General features: G+C 37.2%; 1 protein-coding gene across 1 annotated transcript in view; it reads left to right on the plus strand.

The window, feature by feature from the left end:
• The window catches only part of dmrt1 (doublesex and mab-3 related transcription factor 1), a 31,401-nt gene extending 15,006 nt beyond the window's left edge, over nt 1-16,395 (plus strand). Inside the window, 2 exon segments of the mRNA XM_062416666.1 lie at nt 1,905-1,907; nt 16,238-16,395. Of these exon segments, the coding sequence (XP_062272650.1) occupies nt 1,905-1,907; nt 16,238-16,395 (161 nt within the window).
• The last annotated feature ends 8,993 nt before the right edge of the window (nt 16,396-25,388 follow it).

A 25,388-nucleotide genomic window follows, 5' to 3' on the forward strand; every position in this document is an offset into this window, starting at 1 on the left:
GAAATGAGAAAGCAAAGATTTTTTAAAATACTTCCTCTTTAGGCTTCATTTTATTTCTTTTTAGCGTATTTCAGGAAGGATGAGTAAGTTCTACATTGCCGTCGCTTCTTAGGTGCAGATTGCAAGTTGTGGCAGCGTATTGGTTCATAAGTAGTTGTCACTCATAAATACCTGATTTGTGAGTTTTCAAGGGCTCCTGCATGCTCATTTATGGGCTGCAAGTATGACAACTATTCTGTTGGATGAGAATCGAGAGGCGGTTCCAGTTTATTACCGGTTCCAAATTGTCCGAACCATCACGATCATATAGCTCCGAGCTGATCGATTCCTCTTATTGATGCCCAGCTGTGTGGTGTTGACAGAACGCCAAAGTTATCTTCAGCAGCAACCATTTATAGACTACACTCGAGCTAAGCTCCTAACTCCCACATCTATCTGAATATAAGTTTACATGGAACAAGTAGCATTTATATCTGGTCCTGTTTCTATCTCAGTGGGGGGATTTTTGTGTAAAAGTTTTATTTGTGTAAAATCAAGCTTTATTTCTTTCCTAACAAATAGGGGTGAGAATCACCAGAAGCTCCACGATACGATATTATCACGATACTTGTGTCATGATACAATATTATTGCAATTTAAAATATATTGCGATATGCTGCGATATATTGCAATTCATTACCTTTTTTCAACTGCTAATTATGTCCCCAAATGAAAACTTCCTGCTGCACGCCGACTGCCACCAAAGCTATCTAGTGGACTGAAAAAGCAATTGACTGTATTATTCTAGTACCGAAAACTTATATTTTCATTTGCAATTAATATGATAAAAGATCGATACTTGGCGTCTGTGTATCGATACAATATTGCCACGCAAAATATCGCGATACTATGCTGTATGGATTTTTTCCCCCAAATGTTACTAACAGAGCAACTCTGTCTGGTGTTGAATAGGTTGTGGCGGCCCTGTTAATTAGGAGAACTTGCCACATCCACCAGTTTTCTCGTATTTTTGCTTAGTTATGAACAAACTGTACGTGTGGTGCAGTCCTATCGTATCAGTCTCGACAAGCAACCAGTTTAGGCCATGATATTATCATTTAAATTGGCAATTGAAACTATGATATAATTCCAGTTTACAGTACATTAACGCCTGAAACTTTAAAGCCTATTCACAGTGACTTTTCAACAATGCAAACTGACTATTTTTTCATTACTTATCATTTAATTAAAATGTAGGTGATTGAGGTTATAGTTTGACTCCCCTAGCGAGACTTTTTTGTTTTGTTTGGCATCCATTTTCATGTCAAACAAAGCCGAGACAGCATACATGGCACGGGTAATTTCGTCCCATTATTTGGCTTTCTTTTGGGACCTTTAATTCCACCACTTACACTACTAAATTATTAGTTATTATGAATAAAAGCTAATTTTTGTTCTCTATGCTGTTTGGACCTGAATGTGAGTGAAGGGTGAAGAGATTTTTGTCTCTGTATAATCTGTAAATATCTTTTTATAATCCTGCATCCACGTGAAAATAGCAAAACTCAAACTTTAGGGACAAATACAGAAGTCTGCCACTCATCTTTGTTTCTTACACACCTCCGACTGGAACAAAGAGCTCATTTGTTTAGGGATTAAAAAGGTGGAAGTGGCCTATAACACAGCCGTATTGTATTATTACTCATTTATAAAGGATATACGGGGGAAAGTGTCATTTGTGCGGAATCAACATCCTTCTTTCAGTGAATTAGACCCCCTGACACCACCATCACCGTTCTTAAGACCCCCGCATCTCTCCTGTATTTGTTTTTGACTTTCACCTGTCCGTTTCCTGTGAGGGTCCCACGTCAGCCTCCTCCTGCTGTGAATCGCCATGCTCCATTACAAGACAATAACGCTCTCAGCGGGTGGTCCCACATTTGGTGGCAACTACTATACCAGGAGAAACAAACCTCCCCAACTCATTGCGTCTTTCTTTTTTTTTTGGCTTGTGACCCCTTAAAAGAAAGCATTATCTATTTGCAACCCCTGTTTTATACATATATGCAATCAAACAATGCTTTTCCATTTTAGATGTTTTATTTGAATACTTTTAGAGGCACTGAGTGATACATACATCTTGAATTTCACTACAGAGAAGCAACTATTAGAGAAATAGTAGAAAAAGTTTTTGCAGTTAAAATATATTTCTTCTGAGGCTTATGAGCAGAAGCAGGAATACAGTTTTACTTTACTTTCTTCATGTTTTGTCATGATTTTCTTCAAGATAATACTTATTGTAATCAATCGGGCACTGGTGAGGTAGTTTCTCTGTTTCCTGACAGTGTTGACAATGCTGACCCACAAGTTTATGTGCTCATTTATCACATAAGGGCATCACTTTTTCTACAAGTGGAGAAAAAGTAAAGAAAAGAAAAAGTAAAGAAAGGAAACTAACAAGTGGTAAGTAGAGACATCTGCTTCAGACACAAAACTTCTAGAGTGACCAACGATTGCTCTTTTGTCTGCACCTCAACTCTTTCACTTAGTTGCACAATAACTGGAAGTATAACTGTGTGATAGTTAAAGTGAGAAAGGATACGTCCAAGTTTTTTTGTTTTTTTTTAAAGTAATGATGAAAATCAGCTTGTACTCACTTCACATCACTTGAGTCTGGATTCAAATCCCCCCTCAGCTCTCTCAGATCTTCAACAAATCCTCTGTGGGTGAGCAGCAGCTGCAGAGACGGGTCATTTGTGGTGAAAGCTCTGTGTGTGTTTTAGGAAGTGCATGAAATCTCTGTCAAGATAGATAGATAGATAGATAGATAGATAGATAGATAGATAGATAGATAGATAGATAGATAGATAGATAGATAGTCACTTTATTGGTCCAGCAGCTCAATATGAGCATAAAAGTAATAAAGCAACAAACAGACAGTAAAGGTATAAGAGTAAATCTAAAGCCAGTAGTCAATAGGGTTGATTATAAAGTGCAAGATAAAAAGCATATGTAATATCTTAAAATAAATAAGGATACTAAAATTAAGTTAATAAAACATTGTACTGGTTAAAAGTGGAGCAACACTTTTATATCTCATGTTATACAGAGCTGAGAGAGAAGGTTTGTTGGTGGGAGATTGTGTTGCAGTAATTCATGAGATTTGATTCATTTTACTGTCAAAGAGCCAGTTTAAACACTACAACGTGCTGTCAAATCCAGTGTGTGGGTGTGTGTCGTATCTAAATAGAGTGGAGGCTTCCACTGACTGAATAATAATATTAATGATATAAATAATAATGCATTTTATTTATAGGTGCCTTTCAAATCACTCAAGGACACCTTACAAAACACACAATAAAAAACAAAACAGTGCATCAAACATCATAAAATCAGCAAACCAGAGAAATAAAATATTAGATTAGTACAATAGATTTTTATAAACCCTGTTTTTTAAGAGCCTCTTTGTCTAAGATGATGTTTGTGAAACATTAGTGACAGTTGTTTTGTGAGCAAGTCGCAGCAGTCTCAGACTGGAGCCTTTATGTCAGCTGTCACATAGAGTTATAAGCCTGTTGTTCTCTTCAGCTTCATATGATCATTTTTTAAATAGTTTATGAAGCTTTTCTCTCAGTAATTTCATTTTCATTCATGTCACATTAACTTTAGCTGCAGTACATGTTTAATTTCTCTTCTCCACAGTTTTAATTGCAGTATCACCAAATTAACAAGCACCTTAACCCTTCATAGGGCATTAATTGAAATACTTGGAAATTCAAAATTGCAACCCTAGAGAGTAATTGGGGGAGTATTACGTGACTTTTTTTTGGTTGCTTTTGTGACTTTTATGTTGCAAATCAAGGTCAATGAAGTTACCATATATGGTTCCTTGTCGCTCTAGGGTAAAACATTTTCCAAAAAGTCTATATATAAAAAATCCACATGGTTCTACAACCTCACAGAGGGTTAGGGTTAGGGCTATTTTGGATGTTTACAGAACTTACAACATATAGTTATTCACCCGATAAAGGGTTAAAGTAAAGACAATAGGAGAAGCAACAGAATCATGCCCTAGTATATCAAAAATTCAGCTACATCTCCTTGTAATCCTGGACTTTGACTGAACATGTCGTGCAGCTCCGGATCCGACCAGGAGGAGGAAATAGCTACGAGCCCTAAACCTACCTGCCCTCCCCTCTTCTACCTGGCTGCCAAACAGCGCCCCATCAGATTTATCTCCCTCCCAGCAGAGGACTAATCAGTTGGCCAAATACAGAGATCCAAATAACCTTCAGGAGTGCCACGCTGTCCTTTCCCCTCCTCGCTTCGCCTCGCTCCCCCTCCACTCTGCCTCCTCCCCTCCACCCCAACACCCACACCACCCCCCTCCGCAGGCCCCGCTGTCTCCGCAAAATTGCCTTCTGGAGTTAGTGAGCGGGAACAGTTAAGATTTACAAACAATGATGAAGCTTGTCATGCGTCTTTCTCCATCCGTCACGGCGGGCCGGGCGGAGCTGTGGGGAGAGCCGTCCTGGTGTTCTTCATAAAAGCCAGCTCTCTGTGAAATACGCCCCCGGTCGGCCTGTTTACTGCCCCGCGCTCGTCAGCAGCCCCGCCGCCGTAAATCGCCAAGCGGGAGGTGACAGCGCAGTCCATCAAACTCCCACCACCACCACCTCGCTCTCGCTGCCCTCCCAACATCTCACCTCATACTGTCCCCCTCCCCACCTCCTCCTCCTCCTCCTCCCTTCCCCTCTTCCCCTCCATATACTATATACACACACACAGAAACACACACACTCACACTTGTTTCTCAACAAACACTCAGCCCGCTTCTTCACCACCGGGATCCAACAACCGGGGAGGCTCTTAGATGAGCTGCCTCCAAAGAGTTATGGCTGTTTCAGTCTTACAGAAGACAGCTTCAAGCCGAGTTTGTCAATGTTTATGTTCCTTCTTTCGTTTTTGTCCTTGTCTAGACTTTTTATTTTTCTTCTTTTTTTCCTTTTTTTTTTTTTTTTTAAATTCAAAAGTGCCTGAAGTTTGCAAACTGTCTACCACCGCAGCAACTTTTCCTTTCACGTTTTTTTTTTCTAACTTATTCTGAGAACAAGATTTATACTAAGTCAGACCTTGAAATCGAACGCCGCCGAGCTGGCTATACGTTTGTCTGTTTTTGTTATATTGGTGTCAGCACTGAGCGTACAGTAATTTAAATGCAAATCAGATTGTTGAGGTATTGCAGATGTTAATCCTGCTAATCGATAGACCCGTGTGAGCCCATTAAGTTAGAAATCCATTACTATCTTTCTAGATGATATTCTATTGATTTTCCCCCCGCTTCAATCTATAGTGTACTGTACACGAAAGTGAGTTACTGCGTATAAAGTCTGTCGTTTCAGGTTCTCAGCCTCCTCTGGGAAAAAAAAGCATAAAAAAGAACATAGAGAGATTGGCTTCAGTAAGTTTCTTTGTTTCGTGTGTAAAATGGGTTTTACCTGCTTTCAGATCAGATTACTTTAAACTTGCTCACACCCACGCAAACTCTCACTCACTCTCTCACTCTCTCTCTCTCTCTCTCTCTCTCTCTCTTTTTCTCTCTCTCTCTCTCACAAACACACAACGACACATACACACTTATGGCCCCAAGCTCATTCTGGAGATGTCAAAAAGAAAAAAGAAAACAGGGGGCTGCTCTCGCTCTTTTTGGATTTATTAAACCTGAAACAAATCTGTGCTTCTAACTGAGGTGACCTTTTCATAGGAAGTGCTGTTTCATGTCATGTAGCAGCCAGAGTTCATTTCCTTTTGGTCACTGACGTACTGACGACATCGCTCACCTCAGCACATGCACTCCGTGTTGTTTCATTACCTGAGAAAAAAAAGGCAATGACTAGAAAACAGACTGCAGGTGTGAAATATGGTGTAATGTTTTCATCTTGACACGTTTCTTACCACTAAAATCATTTATTTGTTGTAGCTCTATTCTTCTATCAAGCATATATTATATAATAAATGTAATTTCAACATGTAGTTAAGACCTGATTAACAGTGAATATAGGTTATATGCTTACTTGAAAATTACTTTTTTAAACAAATTTGAGTTTTAATCTCTCAGTGTGAATGTTGTACAGGAAACAGAATGCAATATGTGTGTGTGATCTAGAAAAACAAAGATAATGCACTAAACCACTTCAACTTAACCTGAAATTAGAGTTTTTTGTAATTCATAAAGTGATAGTGGCAAAAGTTAACAAACAAATACTTTCTTAGGTACATTTCCGTCAATTTAGATACATTTAGTACTTTGCATTGAATTGTTAACACCACACACACAAGAAAATAACTTCTAAATAACTAATAATCCCTAAAAAGTATCCTAATATTCTTACATTATTTTAGCAGAAGCTCGCCTGTATCCAAACTGTGAGTAAGAGCCAGCCACACAGAAAGTGACTCCACTGGGGCCCCGTGAGGCCCTGGAGGGCTTCATTGAATCTGTATCTGATTGAGTGTCTCTTCAGGCTCTGGCTCTTAGACCACAGAGGACGTTTCCACTGTAACTGTCAGGTTGTCTTCCCCACCCTGCTGTGCCGCTAAGTGCTGATAGCCTGCAGGGCTGTGGACGGACTAAATACCAGTGTAATTGTCTGCTCAGGGCACAAGCACCGCTGTAATATGTTGTACAACACCACCATTAACACAGGCCTGGGGCTGTGGAGACATTAAATGGCCAGGGCTGTGTAGTTTATGTCCTCTTCTCCTCACTCTCTCTCTTTCTCTCTTTCTCTCTCACTTACACACTAACACACACTCTCACACTGTCCGGCGTCAAGTTGCCTACAGGTAAAGAAATTAAACGTGACTTCTTTACGTCCACTCTACATAATGCTCTTTCCTTTAGAGCAATATATTAGAACCTGCAACGATTAATCAATTAGTTGCCAATTTTTAAATTAATTGATAACAATTTTGATAATTAATTCATCATTTTGAGTCATTTTTTAAAGACAAATAAGCCCAAACTCTGATTTCCTCTTCTCAAATGTGAATATTTTCTGGTTTCTTTAGTCTTATAGGAGAGTAAAACTGAATATCTTCGAGTTATGGACTATTTGGGGCAAAAAAAACATTTAAAGATGTCATCTTGGGCTCTGGGAAACAGTGATGGACATTTTCCATTTCATTTTTTGTGTAGAGGTCACGGTAGTTAGTACTATAGTAGTTGTAGTCCTGTAATGTATAATCATCTATAGTGTTATTTTGATGTTTTCGTACCTACAGAAGCTGTAGTGTTCCCCGTTTTGTGCCCCTCCAGCTTTACAGTTGTCAAATTAAGTTTATTTCACACTGCCTGACAATATTTTATTTATATTTTTCATATTTATAGTTCATGTTATTATTTTTTCTTTATTACATTTTCAGATTTGTGAAAACAACAACATTTCCACTTCAGGTAAATGAGAAAATATGTTGTTTATAATTTGGGTAAACCAATGCTTTAGTCACAGAATGAATATCCATATCGCATAAGGCATATTTAATCAGTATATAAAATGCTTCCAGGACGGATGACCTAATAATTATTTTCATTATTGATTCAGCTGATTAATTGTTCAGTTTATTAAAAGGTACAAAGTCAAGAAGTGAAAAACGTCGATCACAACTTCCCAGAACCTAAAGAGGTGTCCTTACATTGCTTGTTTTACCAGCCAACTGTCCAAAAACCAAAAACTAATTCCTTTACTGTCATTGTATGCATCATTATATCTAAATATATAAACATGACTGAAAACAATTAATAGATTATCCAAATAGTTAAATTTCCCAGTCATGAGACTAATAAAGGAATATCTTATCTTACCTTATCTTAGTTGCCAATTAATTTTCTTTCAATGGACTAATCGATTAATCGACTAATCAGAGCAGCTCTAAATGTTTCTATATAACTTGGATATGAACTCACTTTTCTCTTTAAACTCTGATAGGTGTTTGTCATTTCACTGATAACTGTATAAAACAAACTTGGTTAGTTACCTACCTAATCATGCTGTTGTCGTCACTTTCCATGTTTTGTTTAGTTGGGGGTTTTTTTTAGCAGTGGCGGCGGCTCGTCACCGTGGATTGACAAATGATGTAGCCTTGGCAGCTCTCTGAAACAGCTGAACGACTCGGATAAACACATTTGGCAGCTTTAGCACCCGCGGGAGGCGTCCTCCTTTCCATAGCAAATATATTTCACTCTTCCTGTGTCCTTTACTTTGGCATTTTTCTTACCCTGTCTGACTCACAATGAATCTCTTGTTTAAAACGCAATGATAGAAAAGTCCCGCAAATATTGATCGGCCCGCCTCAGCTCATTATTGCATATCCATAACTTCTGGACGGATCGTGTCAAAAAGCCCGACGATAGACTGACAGGTCATTTTGTGAGTTGATGGGGCACAGTAGCCGAGATGGAGATTTAGCATAGGGACGAAGGGTTGTGTCACGCCTCTCCGGCAGTCATCTTCACTGGGGACAGATTGGTTAACAATGCAGGAGCAAAGGTTTCTCTCTGCTTAATTAGCCTTTGACCCCGACACCGATGCCTTCTGTCAGCCTGTGTCGGCCCTCCACTCTCTTAAGCCTCCAAAGCAAACCAATAATGACCATTTAAGTGTTTTCTTGCCCCCCCTAGCCCCCTACCCCGACCCCCGGTAATGGCTGCATAAGAAACATCATTGCTTCGAACAACTGTCTCAACAGTTCTTCACGCGGGAGACGAGAATGAAAAATATGTGGATGATTTTTTTTACTGCACGTTTGATAAAATGAGGAGTCCTATTTATGGTAATGCAAAAAACTATTATTTGACTCTTTATTTAGCTCCCTGATCAAGGTGTTTGATGTGGCTTGAAATTAGTAGTAGCTCAGAATTCACTCCCAGGCTTTACTTTTAAGAGCAGTGGTCACAGTTCAGTGTCGGCACTTGTGGCATTTGGTTTCTCTAGCAGCAGCAGCAGTGATATTTCAGAAGGCTTAAAGCAACATGATGCAACTATTTCACCTTAAAATAACAGTTTCAAAGTCATTTTTTATGGTATGCTGACTTGTAATAGAGAGAATAACACCTTTTGGTGATTTACAGTCACATCGTCATCAACAGAGTTAAGTTACATATTGGCAGCCATCAAAACTGTATTGTATGTACGGAAATAAGATCAGCCAGAAGCACAGCGAGGGATGTTGCAACAGGAAAGAGTTGAGAGAGGGGGGAAAAAAGGAAATTGTGATTAAATACTCAAAAGGTCAGCACTGATACATTATAGCAGGGGTGTCAAACATATGGCCCAGGGGCCAGAATCCAGCCACTATTTTAGCTTATTTTCACTTACCATTCACAGTCAACGCTTCTGATCTTCTTCTCTTTTTTTTTCTTGCTTGGACACATTTTATCAGTATCTTTTATCAGGGTTACCCCAAGTTGGTTTATTACAGTAAATATATATTATATTGCGTATTATATATTATTTTATCGGTTATTATGCAATGTTTTACTGGTCTGGCCCACTTTGGATCAAATTGGAATTTGACACCCCTGTATTATAAGATTTGTTTACTTTTTCAGCATTTAATCAAAACCATAGGGGTTTTTTGGTTAGGGTAACATGTTCTGTCTTGTATCAGCATTTCCCTTTTTCTGCATTTAAACACGATCTTTTCCTAACAATGCTAATCCTAAAACACTTTTTGTTCCCTTAACTCTTAACCACACACAGTGGAAGAAGAGAGAAGTGTTTACGCCCAACATTTACTCCAACCTCCTTTGCTCTAAAGTGCTGTAAAAAAAGAAAAACCATAGCATCTCATGAACCATAAAAACATTGCAAGTGTAAGTAAATATAACCAGGAAGCAATTTCTTCCAAAATGTATTAGACAAAACCATTTGATCTGATATACAAACCTGACTTGTTGGAGACAAGGTTTGCAACTTCTGTGTTATAGATTTAAATGTTTTCAGTTTGGCTATATAGATAACGTAAAATTGTGCCCATTAGTTCATTCAGTGTTTGTACCTTAATGGAAACAAAAACTGATGCATTTGTTACAGCATCTTTTTAGTATTTCTGTGACTTTACTTTATATTGGTATCAGATATATCAGATATTGGTTACATCATATAAGCCTAACAGAGTTCAGACTCAAAAAAATAAAGTCTAACATGATCAATGATTCAAAACTTAGGGTGAAGGTTTGTGGTGTGAACATCAGTTGAGTGGCATGAGCCTCTCAGCACTCAGTATTTAAAGCCTGCCCGCCTGTCTGCTCTTTGACTGAGTTTTCTGGGTCATTAAGTTCTGCTACTGGCCTGATGATGAGGAACCAGACGCCCATATCGTTTCCAGAGAGGGCGTTTGAGATCGCCCACCTCTACAAGGGTCGTCCTCAGTTGGACACACATGGGACCTTCTCAAACTGGCCGTGGACATTTATTTATTTTATTTGTTTTAGACACTGCCCGTATCGTTTTAATGGGAGCCATTTCATCCCAGGCCAACCTTGTCATATGACAGGCAACTCTTCATTCCTAAGATTGAATTTTTATTCCCTTGATAATGGCTCCAGCTAAGTGCTTCTTTCCCCGGACGGCACTGACACATTCAGGAAGTGTTTTTTTTTTTTTTTTCATGTAACATGCAGCCTGCTGATGAAGACCATGAGCTGTTGTTGAAAACTCAGTGAAAAGCTAGTTAACGGACCTTGAGTTAAGATTATTGTGTCAAACTACTACCTGTATCCTAAGGTCAAAAATACATTTTCACTCTCAAAGTCACATTTTGTTTAAAACTTGCTACAGTGTACCATAAAAAACACTCCCACTAATGTCATTACCTATTAGTGACCAGTTATTAACATTATGTTTCCTTTAAAATGCGTAATAATTAAATTATAGTATAGTTTTCATACTCTATATGGCCAAAAGTATGTGGACACCCAATAATTACATACAATACATTACACCTATACATTATATGATTGTTGAACATGTCATTATAAAACCATGAGCATTAATCTGTATATTATCTTCCCAATTAATTTTTTGGTCTATAAAAACTCTGAAAACCAAAAAATGTCCCTCACCCAAATATATTCATTTGACAGTGTTCAACAGAACAAGGGTGAAGCTGCAGCCCTAATTGTTCATTTTGCTTTAAAAAATGATTGAGATTATGTCATCGGTCCTCAAAATATGACTGAAAAGAGTCACACACATCACTACAGTTTGATACACGCCCGCATGTGTGTGTTTACTTAAGTGTTATCTACCCCCATGACCCTTGTGTTCGATGGGGATGAGTGTAGAGTACGAAACACACAGTGAGAGCTTATCCCCGGTGGATCAGACTGAATTACCCTCTCCTCTCACATCTGGGCTTTTGTTCCCCTCTTTGGCAGCGGCAGGAATGATTGCACCTTCATTCACTCCCTCCCTTCGCTCTTTTAACAGGACAAGTGGGAGGTTAAAAAAGCTTCCTTTTGTTATTTCACACAAAGACTGTTTAATAGTTTGGATAGATAGATAGATAGATAGATAGATAGATAGATAGATAGATAGATAGATAGATAGATAGATAGATAGATAGATAGATAGATAGATAGATAGATAGATAGATAGATAGATAGATCCTTCACAGGAAATTGCTTGGTTTACAGCAGCTACATCTACACTTAAGACAGCCACATGTAACATCACATAAAAACACATCTCCACTTTTTTCCAAAACTAAAAAGTTATTACTAGAAATACCCAAAAGTTGTACTAATTAAACAAATTGATGTATATATGTAATAAATAACAATAAAATGTGTGCAAAAAGTGCCAGTAATGGAGCGCTACAGTATCTAAAAACGCCACACAATCTAAAATAAAACCACAGACATTACTTCAGCACATTAAACAGTCCTATGTCCTATTCAGCCTGAATTATAATAGGAAATTGGAGCTTTAATCTCTTTGACACTGTTCTTCAACATTTGCCCTAGTAACTTTGTACAGTGAGTCACTTTTCTGCTAACAGTTTTTGCTCCTTTTAAGTTTTCGTAACTCAACTCTGATTGGAAGTTTTAGTTAAAGAGGAAGATCTCTTGTGCCCCAACCCATTAATAGATGTTGAATGGGAGGAAAAGCAAAGAACTCACAGACGCTGTTGTAAAGCTGAGTGGTTAGAAGTATCTTCAGGAGCTTTGTTAGTCATTGAAGTGATTTCTTGATTGAGTCAGTGTCACAACAAGGGTACGATTGTAAGGCTTCTGTCGGAGAATAATGCATGCATTAAGTTAATAAGTTGTTATAAATAGGGGTAGGGGGAAAACTACTCTTAGAACAATTCACAAGAGTCAAAAATCTATTTTCTAAATGTTAGTTAATAACTTGATGTTGATGGAAAGAAAAAGGCGATTCACTGTAACAAAGAGGCAGCAGTTACAAACATTTTTTTTTTAATTTGATGACTAAATAATAACTTTTGCGATATGAACGTATGAAGTATTGTTAGGGAGTTTTCCATATTTAGAGTCTCAGAGTCGAACGTGGGCCTTGACGTCACAGTTAAGGCTACTATCATGTTGGCAGAGAGACATATCGACTCTCTCCTTGAGATGAAAGCAACTGTCTGGTGTTTTGCCGAAAGCAGAAGTCACTTTGATAACGGTGACGCAACATTACTGTGGCACCCAAGGTCAGAAGATACGACTGTCTGACTCCCTAAAACCTAAAGATGGGTAACTGTGTTTCCTTGTTTGTAGAATAATGAACCAATAGGCAAATTCCATAAGTCATCTTGCCAAATAGTGGAACCCCCCCCCGCATTGATGTACAGGAAATTAGGTTATAACTCATTTACAACCGTTAATTAATGGTTTATTAAGTGTTTACTAATTGATAACTCACTTACAAGCATTTATAAATCCTTATTGTGAAGTGGTACCAACTAATTGACAAAGAAACTTCATTTAGTTTTGGCACCAGCCTCATTAACAGGTGGGTGTTTGCTAATTGGTAAAACGTTTTTCCTTTCCAGCTGTTTCGGTGCTTTGACATTAATCTGTATTAAACAGGAGCGGCGAACAGTCGGACGCAGCGGAGGAACACGTGTACCGCCGCGTGTCATGATTTAACGTCCCCGGTAAAACTAACACGTCCAGTTGCTTTCAGCCTTTAATTACATCATAGATTTCCTGCTGATGAACAGGCAGAGAATTAACAGGGAAACAGGCTAATTCACAGCTGCTCTCCCCCACCGCACATGCTGTTATTGCTGTACAAGTAGACCGCCGAGGGGATAAAAGAAAGAGAGAGAGAGAGAGTGAGAGAGAGAGAGAGAGAGAGCTGGTTGCACTTAGCTACACAAACATTAGTAATAACGATTGGGCTGCCAGTTTGGAATTGGTGACAAACTGCAGACGGGCAAAAATTGGAGTCCGAAACCAATCAGGAAGTTAATGAGGAGAAAAATTACTCCTCTTTTTCTCCTCCCACCACTGCTGAGGAGGAGGAGAAGGAGAGAGAGAGAGAGAGAGAGAGAGATGGTGGAGGACGAGGGATGAGGAAGCGTTAGAGAGGACGATCAAATCAGAGGATTATGGAAAACACTGGACAGCAGCTCTCGCTTTAATATTTAATGTTGGCCTGATTAAACACGCACATAAGTGACAGTCCAGGATAAATAATCTAATAATCTATATTTTAACCCTAACCCATGTAAAAGGAAATGTTCTTGTCCTCACCTGGAGTGCTTTTACACATTTATCTGGGACTTATATCAATGGCGATGGTCAAATATCAAACAAATATTATAGATTTTATTACCGGTATATTTTGTTAGATGATAAAATGATATAAAATGTTACAATTGACATTTTCTTATCAATAAATCTGCCAAATATTCATTTTCATTCATAATTTGGTCTACATCACCCATCACAATTCCTCAAAGCCCTACTGAATCGAAGTGGTGTCTATCTAATCTCAGCATCTAAAATCCTAAAATATTCAATTAAAAACTGGATAATATATAAGTTAAAATCAGTTAATATTGAGAATTTAAGCTTCAAAAGTTACTTCAAAATATAAAATGATTACATTTCTTATGATTAACTAATTTATAAATTAACTGATTGATTCTACTTTCTAATTAAGTCACTTTGTATTTCTTTTACTTGATGAACAGCCATGATTACAGATTGAACTCATTAATAGCAAAACTGGGCTGTAGGTTTCTAATTGTTCATTTAATCATCTTTCATCATATGATACCAGATTTGTATAATTCTCCTCCACATTTTAGACTTTATTAGACATTTTTTATTCTCATAAGGCTGCCGGCATTTAAAGTAGTAAACTGTGATAACACTTATTCCTGACATTATTATTAATTAATTCATTCATTCATTCATTGATAAAATATTCAGCAATCAGTATGAACAGGAGGAATGATTACAGCAAGAAAAACATGTTTCAATGTTCATTTGGGCTCCTGACAGACTTGAAAAAAATAGCTTTTTGTAAGTGATGGGGGCCAAAATCCACAGTGAGTCCACACAATCATTAGTGCAAAAATGCATTTGAAAGTTCATCAGAAGCTCATATATGAGTTAGTCATATCAAGTGGATATCTGCCACATTTACAATCTTTTTAGCATCAAATTCTCCCTTTTTGTGTTTCCTGTTGAGTTATGGTGGAAGTATAGTAACAAAAAGAGGGACTTTGGCACTAAAAAGACGTTGAACGGTTTCTACTTGATTTGACTCATTTGAACGACTGAAGCTTCATATTAACTTCAGATAAACTTTTAAATAGGCTACATTTTCACACAGAAGGAGGACTGTGGATTTTGACCCCTATCACTGACATTGTAACTGCATTACAGCAAGAAAATAAGGTTTCAGTTTTCATTTGGGCTCCTGACTTGTTTCATGATAGACTTGAAAAACTGTGAACTTGTCCTTTAAACATATGTCACATTTGAAAGTCTGTCTGTACAAATTAAACAGACTCCCGTCGACCTCACAGCGTCGTTATTATAGTGTGCAGTCGCTGTAGAACGAGTGTACGCAGCTCTCACGTTAACTGTAATACGTTTGTTTTGTGTTCGCTGTCTTTCCATTTGCTGACTGATTCAATTTGCTGTAAATCCTGAGCTTTGGTGCGAATCACTTCACTGTACGCTCATATTTATATCAGATGAACACAGCACATGAATACAGAGAGGACTATTTATCCTGAAGTGCTGATGATACCACTCTCCTGGTTTTTTTTTTTTTGTCTGTCTCACAACAGTATTACTCTTCTCCCTTTTTTATTTACACGCCTTACAGTATGTGGACATTTTTATTCTACGCGCACCGCCGCCGTACTGTCGATCTATCCTGGAGGTAATATGAATTTATCATATTTACGACTTTGAGGAGTATCCAAGAAAAAGATTTGCAGCTCGATACCTGTGCAAGAGTTGAGGTTTACCTTCTCTTCGAATACATAAACATACATTACTGGAGGGAGACAACAATTTAAGGTTTTCAATTAAGTTTTTTTCATAACTCTGATAAGGACTCGACTGATACTAGATGTTGAGGCCAATACCAATACTGATATTAGAGAGTAAAACAATTCTGTGCATAATGTTGCTATTATTTTACTACATTTTTTAGTAGTAGAGTTAATCTGACAAATCTGTTTGAAGAGGTGAACATGACCTCTAAGAAATTATAACAAGCATTAATAAACCTGAATGATGTTGCAGGATTTCTGGGTAATGAAGTTTTCCTACTCTGTTGCTGCCTAAAATACAACATAAGGTCACCTACAGCTTAAGTAAATCAGTATATTTGCACTTCACGCAGTATTATCAAGTAATTTAGAGCTGCAACTATTCTGATAATTGATAAATCACTTTCAGTAATTCTTTTAAGGAAAAAACCTGGTTCCACTTCTTTAAACGTAAATATTTTCTATGATATTAAACTAATATATTTGGGTTTATTGACTTTGTTTGGATAAAAACAAAACATTTGACATTGATTTCACATTTTTCACTATTTTCTGACATATTATAAACAAAATTATCTATTGATTAATGGCTAAAATAGTCAACAGATTACTTGATAATGAAAATAATCGTTACTCTCAGAGCGTCCTTCATCGTTTCGGCTAACGTGCTCAGCTGGTGTCTGATTAGGACTTATCAGGTGTTTTTGTTTTTTTGTCCCTGCAGCTTTCTCACCCAGCAGCATCTCCGCTGGCCACGACACCATGAGCTGCCGGTCCATCAGCTCTCTGGTTAACTCTGATGCCAAAGCTGAATGTGAGGTTAGCAACGAGACGCCCAACTTCACCGTCAACTCCATCATCGACGGCGATGCCACCAAATAAAGAAGCTAAGGATGACGTGATGCAACAAAAGCATTGTTAAAATTGTTCAGAGAAAACTTTTATAGTTCAATGTTGCTGCAGGTTTCTTTGATGTTTCTGTTCAGGAGGCACAAAAATATACAGTTTATATTAGCAGAAATTAAGAATACAAGGTTTTTTTTAAAGTGTTAGTTCATTTTTTTAGCCTCAAAGCTGTTAAATCTTTTGTTGAATGCAGTTCACCAGAACAGGAAGTGCCTTTAAAAGTAAGTTCAAGTTCACAAATCACGACGTGCACATTTTAGAGAAGCACTCAAGTTATTTGTCTCTTTTTCTTCTTTTTCGTTAAACGTACGATCAGATTGTTTAAAGCGAGCGTTTCACTGCCCTCTTCGGTTCAAAGTCTGATCACACCCGACGTCACTGCAGCTGTAACTACGTCCACCAGTGATGTCACAACTTACTGACGCCCCCTGCGGTACACGTCTACGTCACTGCAGTGTCGAGAGAAGTTAAAATGAACGTGTAAAGTTACTCTTGAATCAACAGTATTTAAATGACTTTATTTCAGTGTGCAGTTGGACTTCTATTTTAAACATAGTAATTAAAATTAGAGCCCGACCAATACTGGATGTTTGAAGCTGATGCCAATGCCGTTATTCGGAAATTAAAAAGTTCCAATATCGATATATTGGCAGATAACGTTGTATGCACAGAATATATACATAAACACAAGATATGTAATGGAAGCATAATATTTTACAGTTTATGTAATTTTTATAAAATGACATCAGTGCACTGAAACTATAAACTTCACTGGGGAATTTAATATATATATATATTAAATTGAATTAGGAAAAAGGATTAATTATACTTAAAATATTGAGAAAACAAATACCGCCACACATTGAACATCACAAACACAGATACCGATATATCTGTGATAGGCCAATATCGGACGATAATATCGGTAGAGCGATATATTGATCGGGCTCTAATTACAATGCTGTTGAAACAACTATTAGAATAGTGGTCTCCAACCCTGCGCCTGGAGAGCTACTGCCATGCATGTTTTAGGTATCTCCCCACTCTTAACACACCTGATTCTGATTATTAACTCGTTACCAAGCCCATTGACGAGCTTCAGCTGCTTGATAAGGAGTTAATTATTAGAATCAGGTGTTTTAGAGTGGGGAGATACCTAAAACATGCAGGGCAGTAGCTCTCCAGGAGCATGGTTGGAGACCGCTGAGTTAGATCAACCTAGATTTCTTAATCTATATTCATGATTATTGGTCTTTTTTTTTAACGTTTTTTATAACGGTGCCTTATTTGTTAAAGAATCGTGAAAAAGAAAAGTACAAAACGTTCATTTTATAGTTGAAAATAACCTTATAAGTGCACTATGGCGGAAAAACTATGTAACTGAGGCATTAAATGACCTCTAAACTACTTTTACCTACCTTAACCAAATTTATGCCAGACACAGCTGGGAATTTACCTTAAACTGCAATCAGATAATTTTGGGAAAAGTTTACAAGTTTCGAAGATACCAGAGCAGCATTTCAATTCATTTCAGTTCGTTTCTGGTATAAATTTAATGTGTCAGTGAGTTAAAGTTCAGAGTCAAGAGCATCTCAGACAGATTTCACCACCACGTGAGATCTCCTCTGTGGACGACGTGCGACTCGAGCGTCAGCGGGGTTTAGACATGAATCATGTTTCCCTCTGACGTGTTGGCATGTGATGAGCACCAGCTGCTTATTTATAGCGCACTGATCCAGCACCGTCGTTTATTCCAGAAAATGTGCAAGTCTATTATATATTTTTTAACTAGTCATGCCTGGAGCCTCGTCTTACACTAAGTTACGTATATTTCTGTTTTGGACTGTTATCTCGGGACAAGAATTTTGGGAAACTTGGACCATTTTTCACAATTTTTCTGATGTTATTGACCAAACAACTAATCGATTAATCAAGCGAATAAACAGCAGTTTAATCAAAGATACTAATTGTTAGTTGCAGCCTTAGTAATCTCAATTCTTTTGAGCCTTTTTACATTTTTAATAAAATACCTGTACATCAAGAGAAAACAGTAATTGCCCCAAAAACAACTTACTTATGATTGAATTAAAGTAATTCTGTGTTGCCCCCTTTTTAAGTTCTCTTATTTAAGTATTAAAGAGAAAAAACTGCTTATAAAAGATTTTCCCCAACTTTTCTGCCTTTGTAAAAGCTGACTTGTATACCACCGCCGTATACTGTATATTGTTTATGTTTTGTGTGCATTTATGTAGATTCATTTCGAATTGCACGCTTTGAAAGTGTTTATTTGTGTTTGTGTTTGTGAATAAGTAATTTGGAGTCTTGGAGTTTATGTCGCTACAAGTTTTAGGGAAATAAAAACGTTTCTCCAAGTGATGGAGTGTAAATGTGATGGTGTGCTAGGGCGAACAACAATATAAAACAGACAAAGAAAATTACTTGTATTTTCTTTTCTGCTGCGCTGTGGGAACATTCATTGGATTCTGCCCCATCTGTTGTAATCAATAACGTGACCATCTTGTTTTTTTATGAAACGCACTTACTCTTAATTTCATCCACCAGTGGTTTTAGAGAGAAGAATGTGGAGTTACCTATAAGGGCTTTGACATTATAAATCACCTCTTGAGACCAGTTTGTACAGCAGTATCGATTGATCCTGATATATCACAGAAATTTACTGTCACTTCTGTTTTCAATTAAAGATACAATCAGTCAGATAATGACTTAATTGGATTTTACAGAAGATTGAGTTTTATTGCCCTGTGCTTTACGAGTTTAGTTAAGGAAGGCCATTTTATCACGGTTGTCAGCGGCGACCGACTGCCGCTGCCTTGTCCTTCTGTAGCTGCTGCTGCTGCTGCCCCTGTGTACAGCGCAGTGGGGAGAAAAGTGTCACAGGATTGGTTTTCCTTGAGCTGCCTCCGCTTCCATGAATCACGCCCTCCCGTAATAGATAAAATCTGCTCGGATCCCACCGTGACACCTCTGGGTGGAGTGATGGCGGCTCGCTACAGACTGGAAGATGACGCTCTGAGTTTAGAGCTGGAGGAGTGAAAATGGAAAGTGTTGAGATGATTGTTAGATTACACACACACACACGTTCGAGTCAATTATGGGTTTTTTGTCCATGTGGTTTAGTCAAATTTAAAGGGGTTAAAATTAGAAAATAACTATATGAATAACTTGCACACATGCTTTTTTGTGGACCCAGCATAACATTTTTGCTTTTAATCCACTTTGAGAGAATATATTAGAGGATTATGGCCAAAATGTCTGAGTGGTGTAACCATAAAAACTTTGTACCAAATAATTCAACTTGCTTAAAAACACTAAATTCTCAATAAAACACCATATCAACTAGTTTGGCATGATCTTACATTATAACTTTTTATATTTAAATAAAGGTAATGGAATACAATTGTTCTAAATATTAAATGTAATCTGGGGAATCATGTCAATCAGGAACTATTTACATTGTATTTAAATGAAGTAATTATGAGTATAAGTCCACTTAAATACACTGTAGGTGGATAAAACATTTAATATGTATTATTCTTTTGTGGTTACACCATTTGACATTTTCAGGAGCATTCAGTCTTACTTTTGGTTAAAAAAAATGGTGCAAATATCATTTCAAATATCATAAAACCAACAAAAATACAAAATTTACATTGTAACAAACCTGATGCTGCTTTTAAGACCATTTTTAAAGATATTTTTGAATTGCTCATCTTGCCAACCCTTATTTGTCACTGACCCATTAATATCTGAGGATGTCTCTCTTAGTTAATTATAATTAATGATTTGGGTATCCTTGCTAAGTGTTCAGATTTGAAAAAATCTGAAATACACTCACTGGCCACATAATTAGGAACACCTGTGCAGTGTGAAAAGCACACAGCTCTGCCATTAATTCTACTTTTATGAAGTTTACACAGTTTCAGTTTTTGTAGACATTATCAGAAAGGTGATAATTTGACTTTGTTTTATTATTGAGGTCGTAGTGGAAGTGTACTAAAGTATATTATATTGAAAAGTGTTCCTAATTTTTTGACCCCCCTCATGTATGTTAAAGGAGTGGACAAAATATTGGGAACACTATTCATTATATAATAATTCATCATACTTTAAATATTGATATCCATAACATTGGAGCACTCTAAGAAATACAACCTTACATTTTCATGTTTTTATTGTGATTGTTTTTAATTTAGGAATTGGTCTTTGTATTTCTGCTGAATCAAAAGGAAGTAGTGATGAATCCAAACTGTATGAAGTGGAAGTTGTGGCAGACATATAGTAGTTTTATCAACCTAAATAATTAAATGAGCATATTTCTCCACTAATTTAGATACTAATTTGGTCCAAAAGGAAGTAGTGTTGAATTCAAACTGAATGAAGGCTGAAATTCAAACATCTTTAACTTTTATCACCCCATTTTTAGTTTGAAGCATCACTCCATGGATAAACCTGATTGTGCTGTGTGACGTCATGTTACAGGGACTTCTGGGTAATGAAGTTCAAACTCTTGAAGTTGCCTACAGCAGTGGTCTCCAACCTGCGCTGCATGTTTTAGGTATATCTCCACTCTCACACACCTTATTCTAATAATTACCTCGTTATCAAACCTGCTGACGAGCTTCAGGAGCAGGTTTGGTGACTAGTGGCCTACAGCATGTGTGTTACGGTAAAAACAGTATATATAAAAAGGTAATATTTACACTTGGCAGAGCATTATCTACTAATTTAAAATGGTAACATTAATTAATCTATCAGAAGCTAATTTCCAACTATTTTGAGACAGTTTTTTAACAAAAGATACTAATGTTATTTGGTTTCTTTAGTCCTTTATGACAGTAAACTCAATTTATTTTGGTGCGGACAAAACAAGACATTTAAAGGTTGAACTTGCATTTTTCATCATTGTCTGACATTTTTAAGACCCCACACAACTAATTAATTGAAAAAGTAGTTGAAAGATCAAACTACAATGAAAATAATCATTAGTTGTAGCTAAAGTAATTGTGTTTCACCCCTTTTTTATATACTGTTAAACCGAGTGTCTCTGTACAGTATGTATAACCAGAGGAAAAGGAGGACCATGCAGCTGTTACAGTGGTGAAGGATCACAGAGCTGTGTTGAAGGACAGGCAGAGCTCCGCTTATAAACATCCAACCCTGAGAGCCAAGCACCAATAAATAGGCCGAACTAGACAGACTAAACCAACTTAACGGGCCGCTGTGACGCCGTGCATCCAGAACCAATCTGAGGACGTTACCCGTCATTTGTCTTTACACCTGCTCTGCCTGATCCGAGACTCACGCCGGCCTTTAGGAGGGCTGAACTCTTTGCCATAAGTGGGGCTCAGAAATCGATTGTCAGGTTTTGCTTCTGTTTGCTTATGCACGACAGAAAAAGGAAAGAAATGTCAATTTAACTCAGCAGGTTTTGAGTGTGTAGTTTGTCCAAACTCAAAATAATTTCCTCTGCTGATTACAAAGCACATCATTTCTGAGTGGTGCTGTTTGATATTCTCCCACAAAACGATGCACAAAGGTAAAGGAGGAGCCAATCACAGCTTGACGTAATATTGGACAATGATGAAACAGCTTCAGGGAAACCACAGAGTTTGATTTGTTTTTGCAGAACGCTCATATTACTTTACACATACACCAATATGTGCCACTTTGTACCTCGTACTTAGTCTAACTACTTTGTATATTAAGATTTTACATATAAAGGTACAGAGCAGGAGCGATTCTAGGATCAGACCTTTAGAGGGGCTCAGCTCACCTCCTGCTAAACTACTCATTTCACTGGATAACGTAAATTACAACAATAAATATTAAATCATGCAGGGTTCCCATGCGTCCTGGAAAACCTGGAAAATGATCAACCAATTTTGCCTGTCATGGAAAACACATGAAAAATTAGAGAAAAGGAGAAATGTCCTGGAAAAACTTGATTTGTCCTGGAAAGTTATTTCTCCTCTCTCTGCTTCTCTTTGCCTTTTGAGTGAATGCAAATGTTTAAGAAGGTTTGATCACAGTCTGTTCTCACGCTGTCTTTAAATGAAAAAATATGACAAATTTCTTTTTTTCATAGGTAAGTTATAGCCATAGACTGCACATCTTTTAAATCAGACTTCTGGTGGCGGGATAGGAACAAACATAGAAGCAATCTGGGTAAATGTACAAAATGTAGGGTACAACTGTAGAAAATGATACCTCTCCAAAAGATGGGGGGACGGGGGGGATGTATTAGTGTATGGTGTGATAACTTGTCCTGGAAAATGATTTCAAGTAAAGAGTGGGAACCCTGACATAGAAGAGTAGTCCACTATAGTGTATAATAATAATGGTTCAGAATCATATATCATATGTACATATTTCTACAGAGAGGACCCTAAGATAGTTAAAGCTGTTAAAATAAAACCATTTGAACCTGTAGCATAAGTGTTTGTCCCATCTCTAACAGACAGGCTCGCAAAATAATTAAAGTAAAAAGGAAAAAATACCATTTTTAGGGGTGCTGAGATCAAAATTAAGGGGTGCTTGAGGACCCCTAAAAAAGGTTTAAAATTGCCCCTGGCACAGAGTATGACAAAAGTCTGAAAAGAGTGAGAAAACAAATATTCACATTCATACACAAATTAATATATTTTTTCCTATAGGTGTGTGTGTGTGTGTGTGTGTGTGTGTGTGTGTGTGTGTGTGTGTGTGTGTGTGTGTGTGTGTGTGTGTGTGTGTGTGTGCTGACATCTGACTGATGTTCTCTAAAAAGAAGAAGAAGAAAAAAAGAGGGGGGGGGTGGTAAAGGGGGGTTTCACTGATTCAGATGTCTGGCTAATTCCTGTGTAGGAGCTCAGTGTCCCGCCTCCCCAGGGAGACTTAAATCAGCGTTTCTGTGACAGGACTTCTGAGTGGCGGCGACGCCCCCAATCAGCACCTAATAATGACCCCACTCAGCAGGGGTCAGCTCCCCACTCCCCGCGATAAAAAGAGGGGGGGGGACCCTGTCGAAGAATGAGTTTCCTCTGCTAATATAAACATGGGATGCAAGATGTTGAGTGTTGACCTTCGTGTTCAAGTGATTTTTGTTTGTAAATTAAATATTTACACAAACTGATTCTTTCTTATCAGTGGAGAGAGAGAAACAGGGTTATGACTTCTACTAAAGAGCGTTTCAGCTTAACTCTGAATTAATTTAATACAAACATAACTCTCTTTGTATAATAGGCCTTTATTAGGACCTCATTAAAGACAAACATACAGAGCAGCAGCAGATTATGTGAGAATCAAGCTGAACATTTACCCTCACATGTTTCTCTCTCTTGAGGTTTGACTTTTCTGAATTAGTTAAAACAACTTCAACAGCGAGTTTCCAGCACAGAAAATGCTATAAAATATAATAAATTCATGATTTCTCTTAATAAAATGTTGTTTTGTGTAAGGATGTTTCTGTTGTTGTTGTTTGTGGTGTTTTTTGAAAAGCACACTACATGTAAATATGGTCAAATATAAATAAAAAGGAGATATATACAGTATACAGGTCTACAGCACAGAAGAATATGATTTATTATACAATACAATACAATATAAAAGACTTGGATACACAATACTTATGGGTAAGACTCATTTATTGTTGGTTTGGCTCTGCACGTGAGCTTTTTGACACTGAGAAAGAAAAAATAGAGTAAATCACCATCCTTATCCTTTTTAAAGGTGCTAATATTCATAAGTAAGAAACATGGCAGCTTTCATGGAAGAGGACCCACTTACCTCACAAGGTAACAAAAATACAATTATTATAACTTTCAGGTGATTATACACTAAGTAAAATATACTAATGAATATTAAATACCATATATGCCAAGTCTGTTCTGCTAGATGCCGCTAAATCTGACACACTGCACCTTTTTAAAGATGATGTCAACTTTTATTACCTTTCCCTACTTTTTATTACAGTTTCATCACGTCAGATTTGAACATTTCAGCTCATTAAAAGTTGACATCTGACATCTGTATGATTGAGAGGAGTAATGATGAGTATCAGACTCTAACCTGCTGTTTTCAGGGCTTCGTCCACACAGGTAGCTGTTGACTTGTCTCTTTAGTTTAAATGCCTCCTTTTTATATGAAGACATGAACTCAAATTAAAGTTTTTCATAAATGTTTTTGCAGCCTAATCTTTTGTTATTTAGAGACAAGTGACTCCTGCAATGTAGAACTACAGTCTTCAGTATTTGGTAACTGTTTTGATTATTGATTTTATCATTTTGAGTCATTTTTAAAAAGAAAAACATACACTTCTCTGGTTCCAGCTTCTTAAATGTGAATATTTTCTAGTTCCTTTATTCCTCTATGACAGTAAACTTAATATTTTTTGGTTGTGGACTGTTGATCGGGACATTTTAGGTTACATCATGGGCTTTGGGAAACCTTGATCAACATGTTTCATCACTTTATACATCAAACGACTGATCAATTAAATGAGAAAATCATCATCACATTAATCGTCAATGAAAAGAATCGTTATAGTTTAAGCCAAAACATGGAGAAATACAGTAATTAAATGAAAACTGCATAAAAATGAAGACTCGTTAGATCACATTTTACCTCCGAGGACGACACATTGTCTGAATGCAGTGTGAGCATGTCATGTTTCCACTGTCTAATCATTGCAGTCAGCTGCTGAACTGTAGCTAATAGCAGCTTCATGGTTCAGCTATATGATGTGTAATAGAACAAAACAAACTCCAAATAATCAGTCATTACCTCTGAAGTCATCTGCTCATTTTGTCTTTATAAGATGACTCTTATCTCTTCTTCACTTATTATCACACTTATTTTATGTCTGTTTAAAACTCTTTAAAAGGTGATACTTTACTTACTCATTTCTGGTAGAGTGGGTCGGCTCGTCAGGTGTTTTCTTCATGATAAGTAATTTAAAGTGATATGTGTGCATG

Source organism: Scomber scombrus, chromosome 4 (assembly GCF_963691925.1).
Source record: "Scomber scombrus chromosome 4, fScoSco1.1, whole genome shotgun sequence".
NCBI lineage: Eukaryota > Metazoa > Chordata > Actinopteri > Scombriformes > Scombridae > Scomber > Scomber scombrus.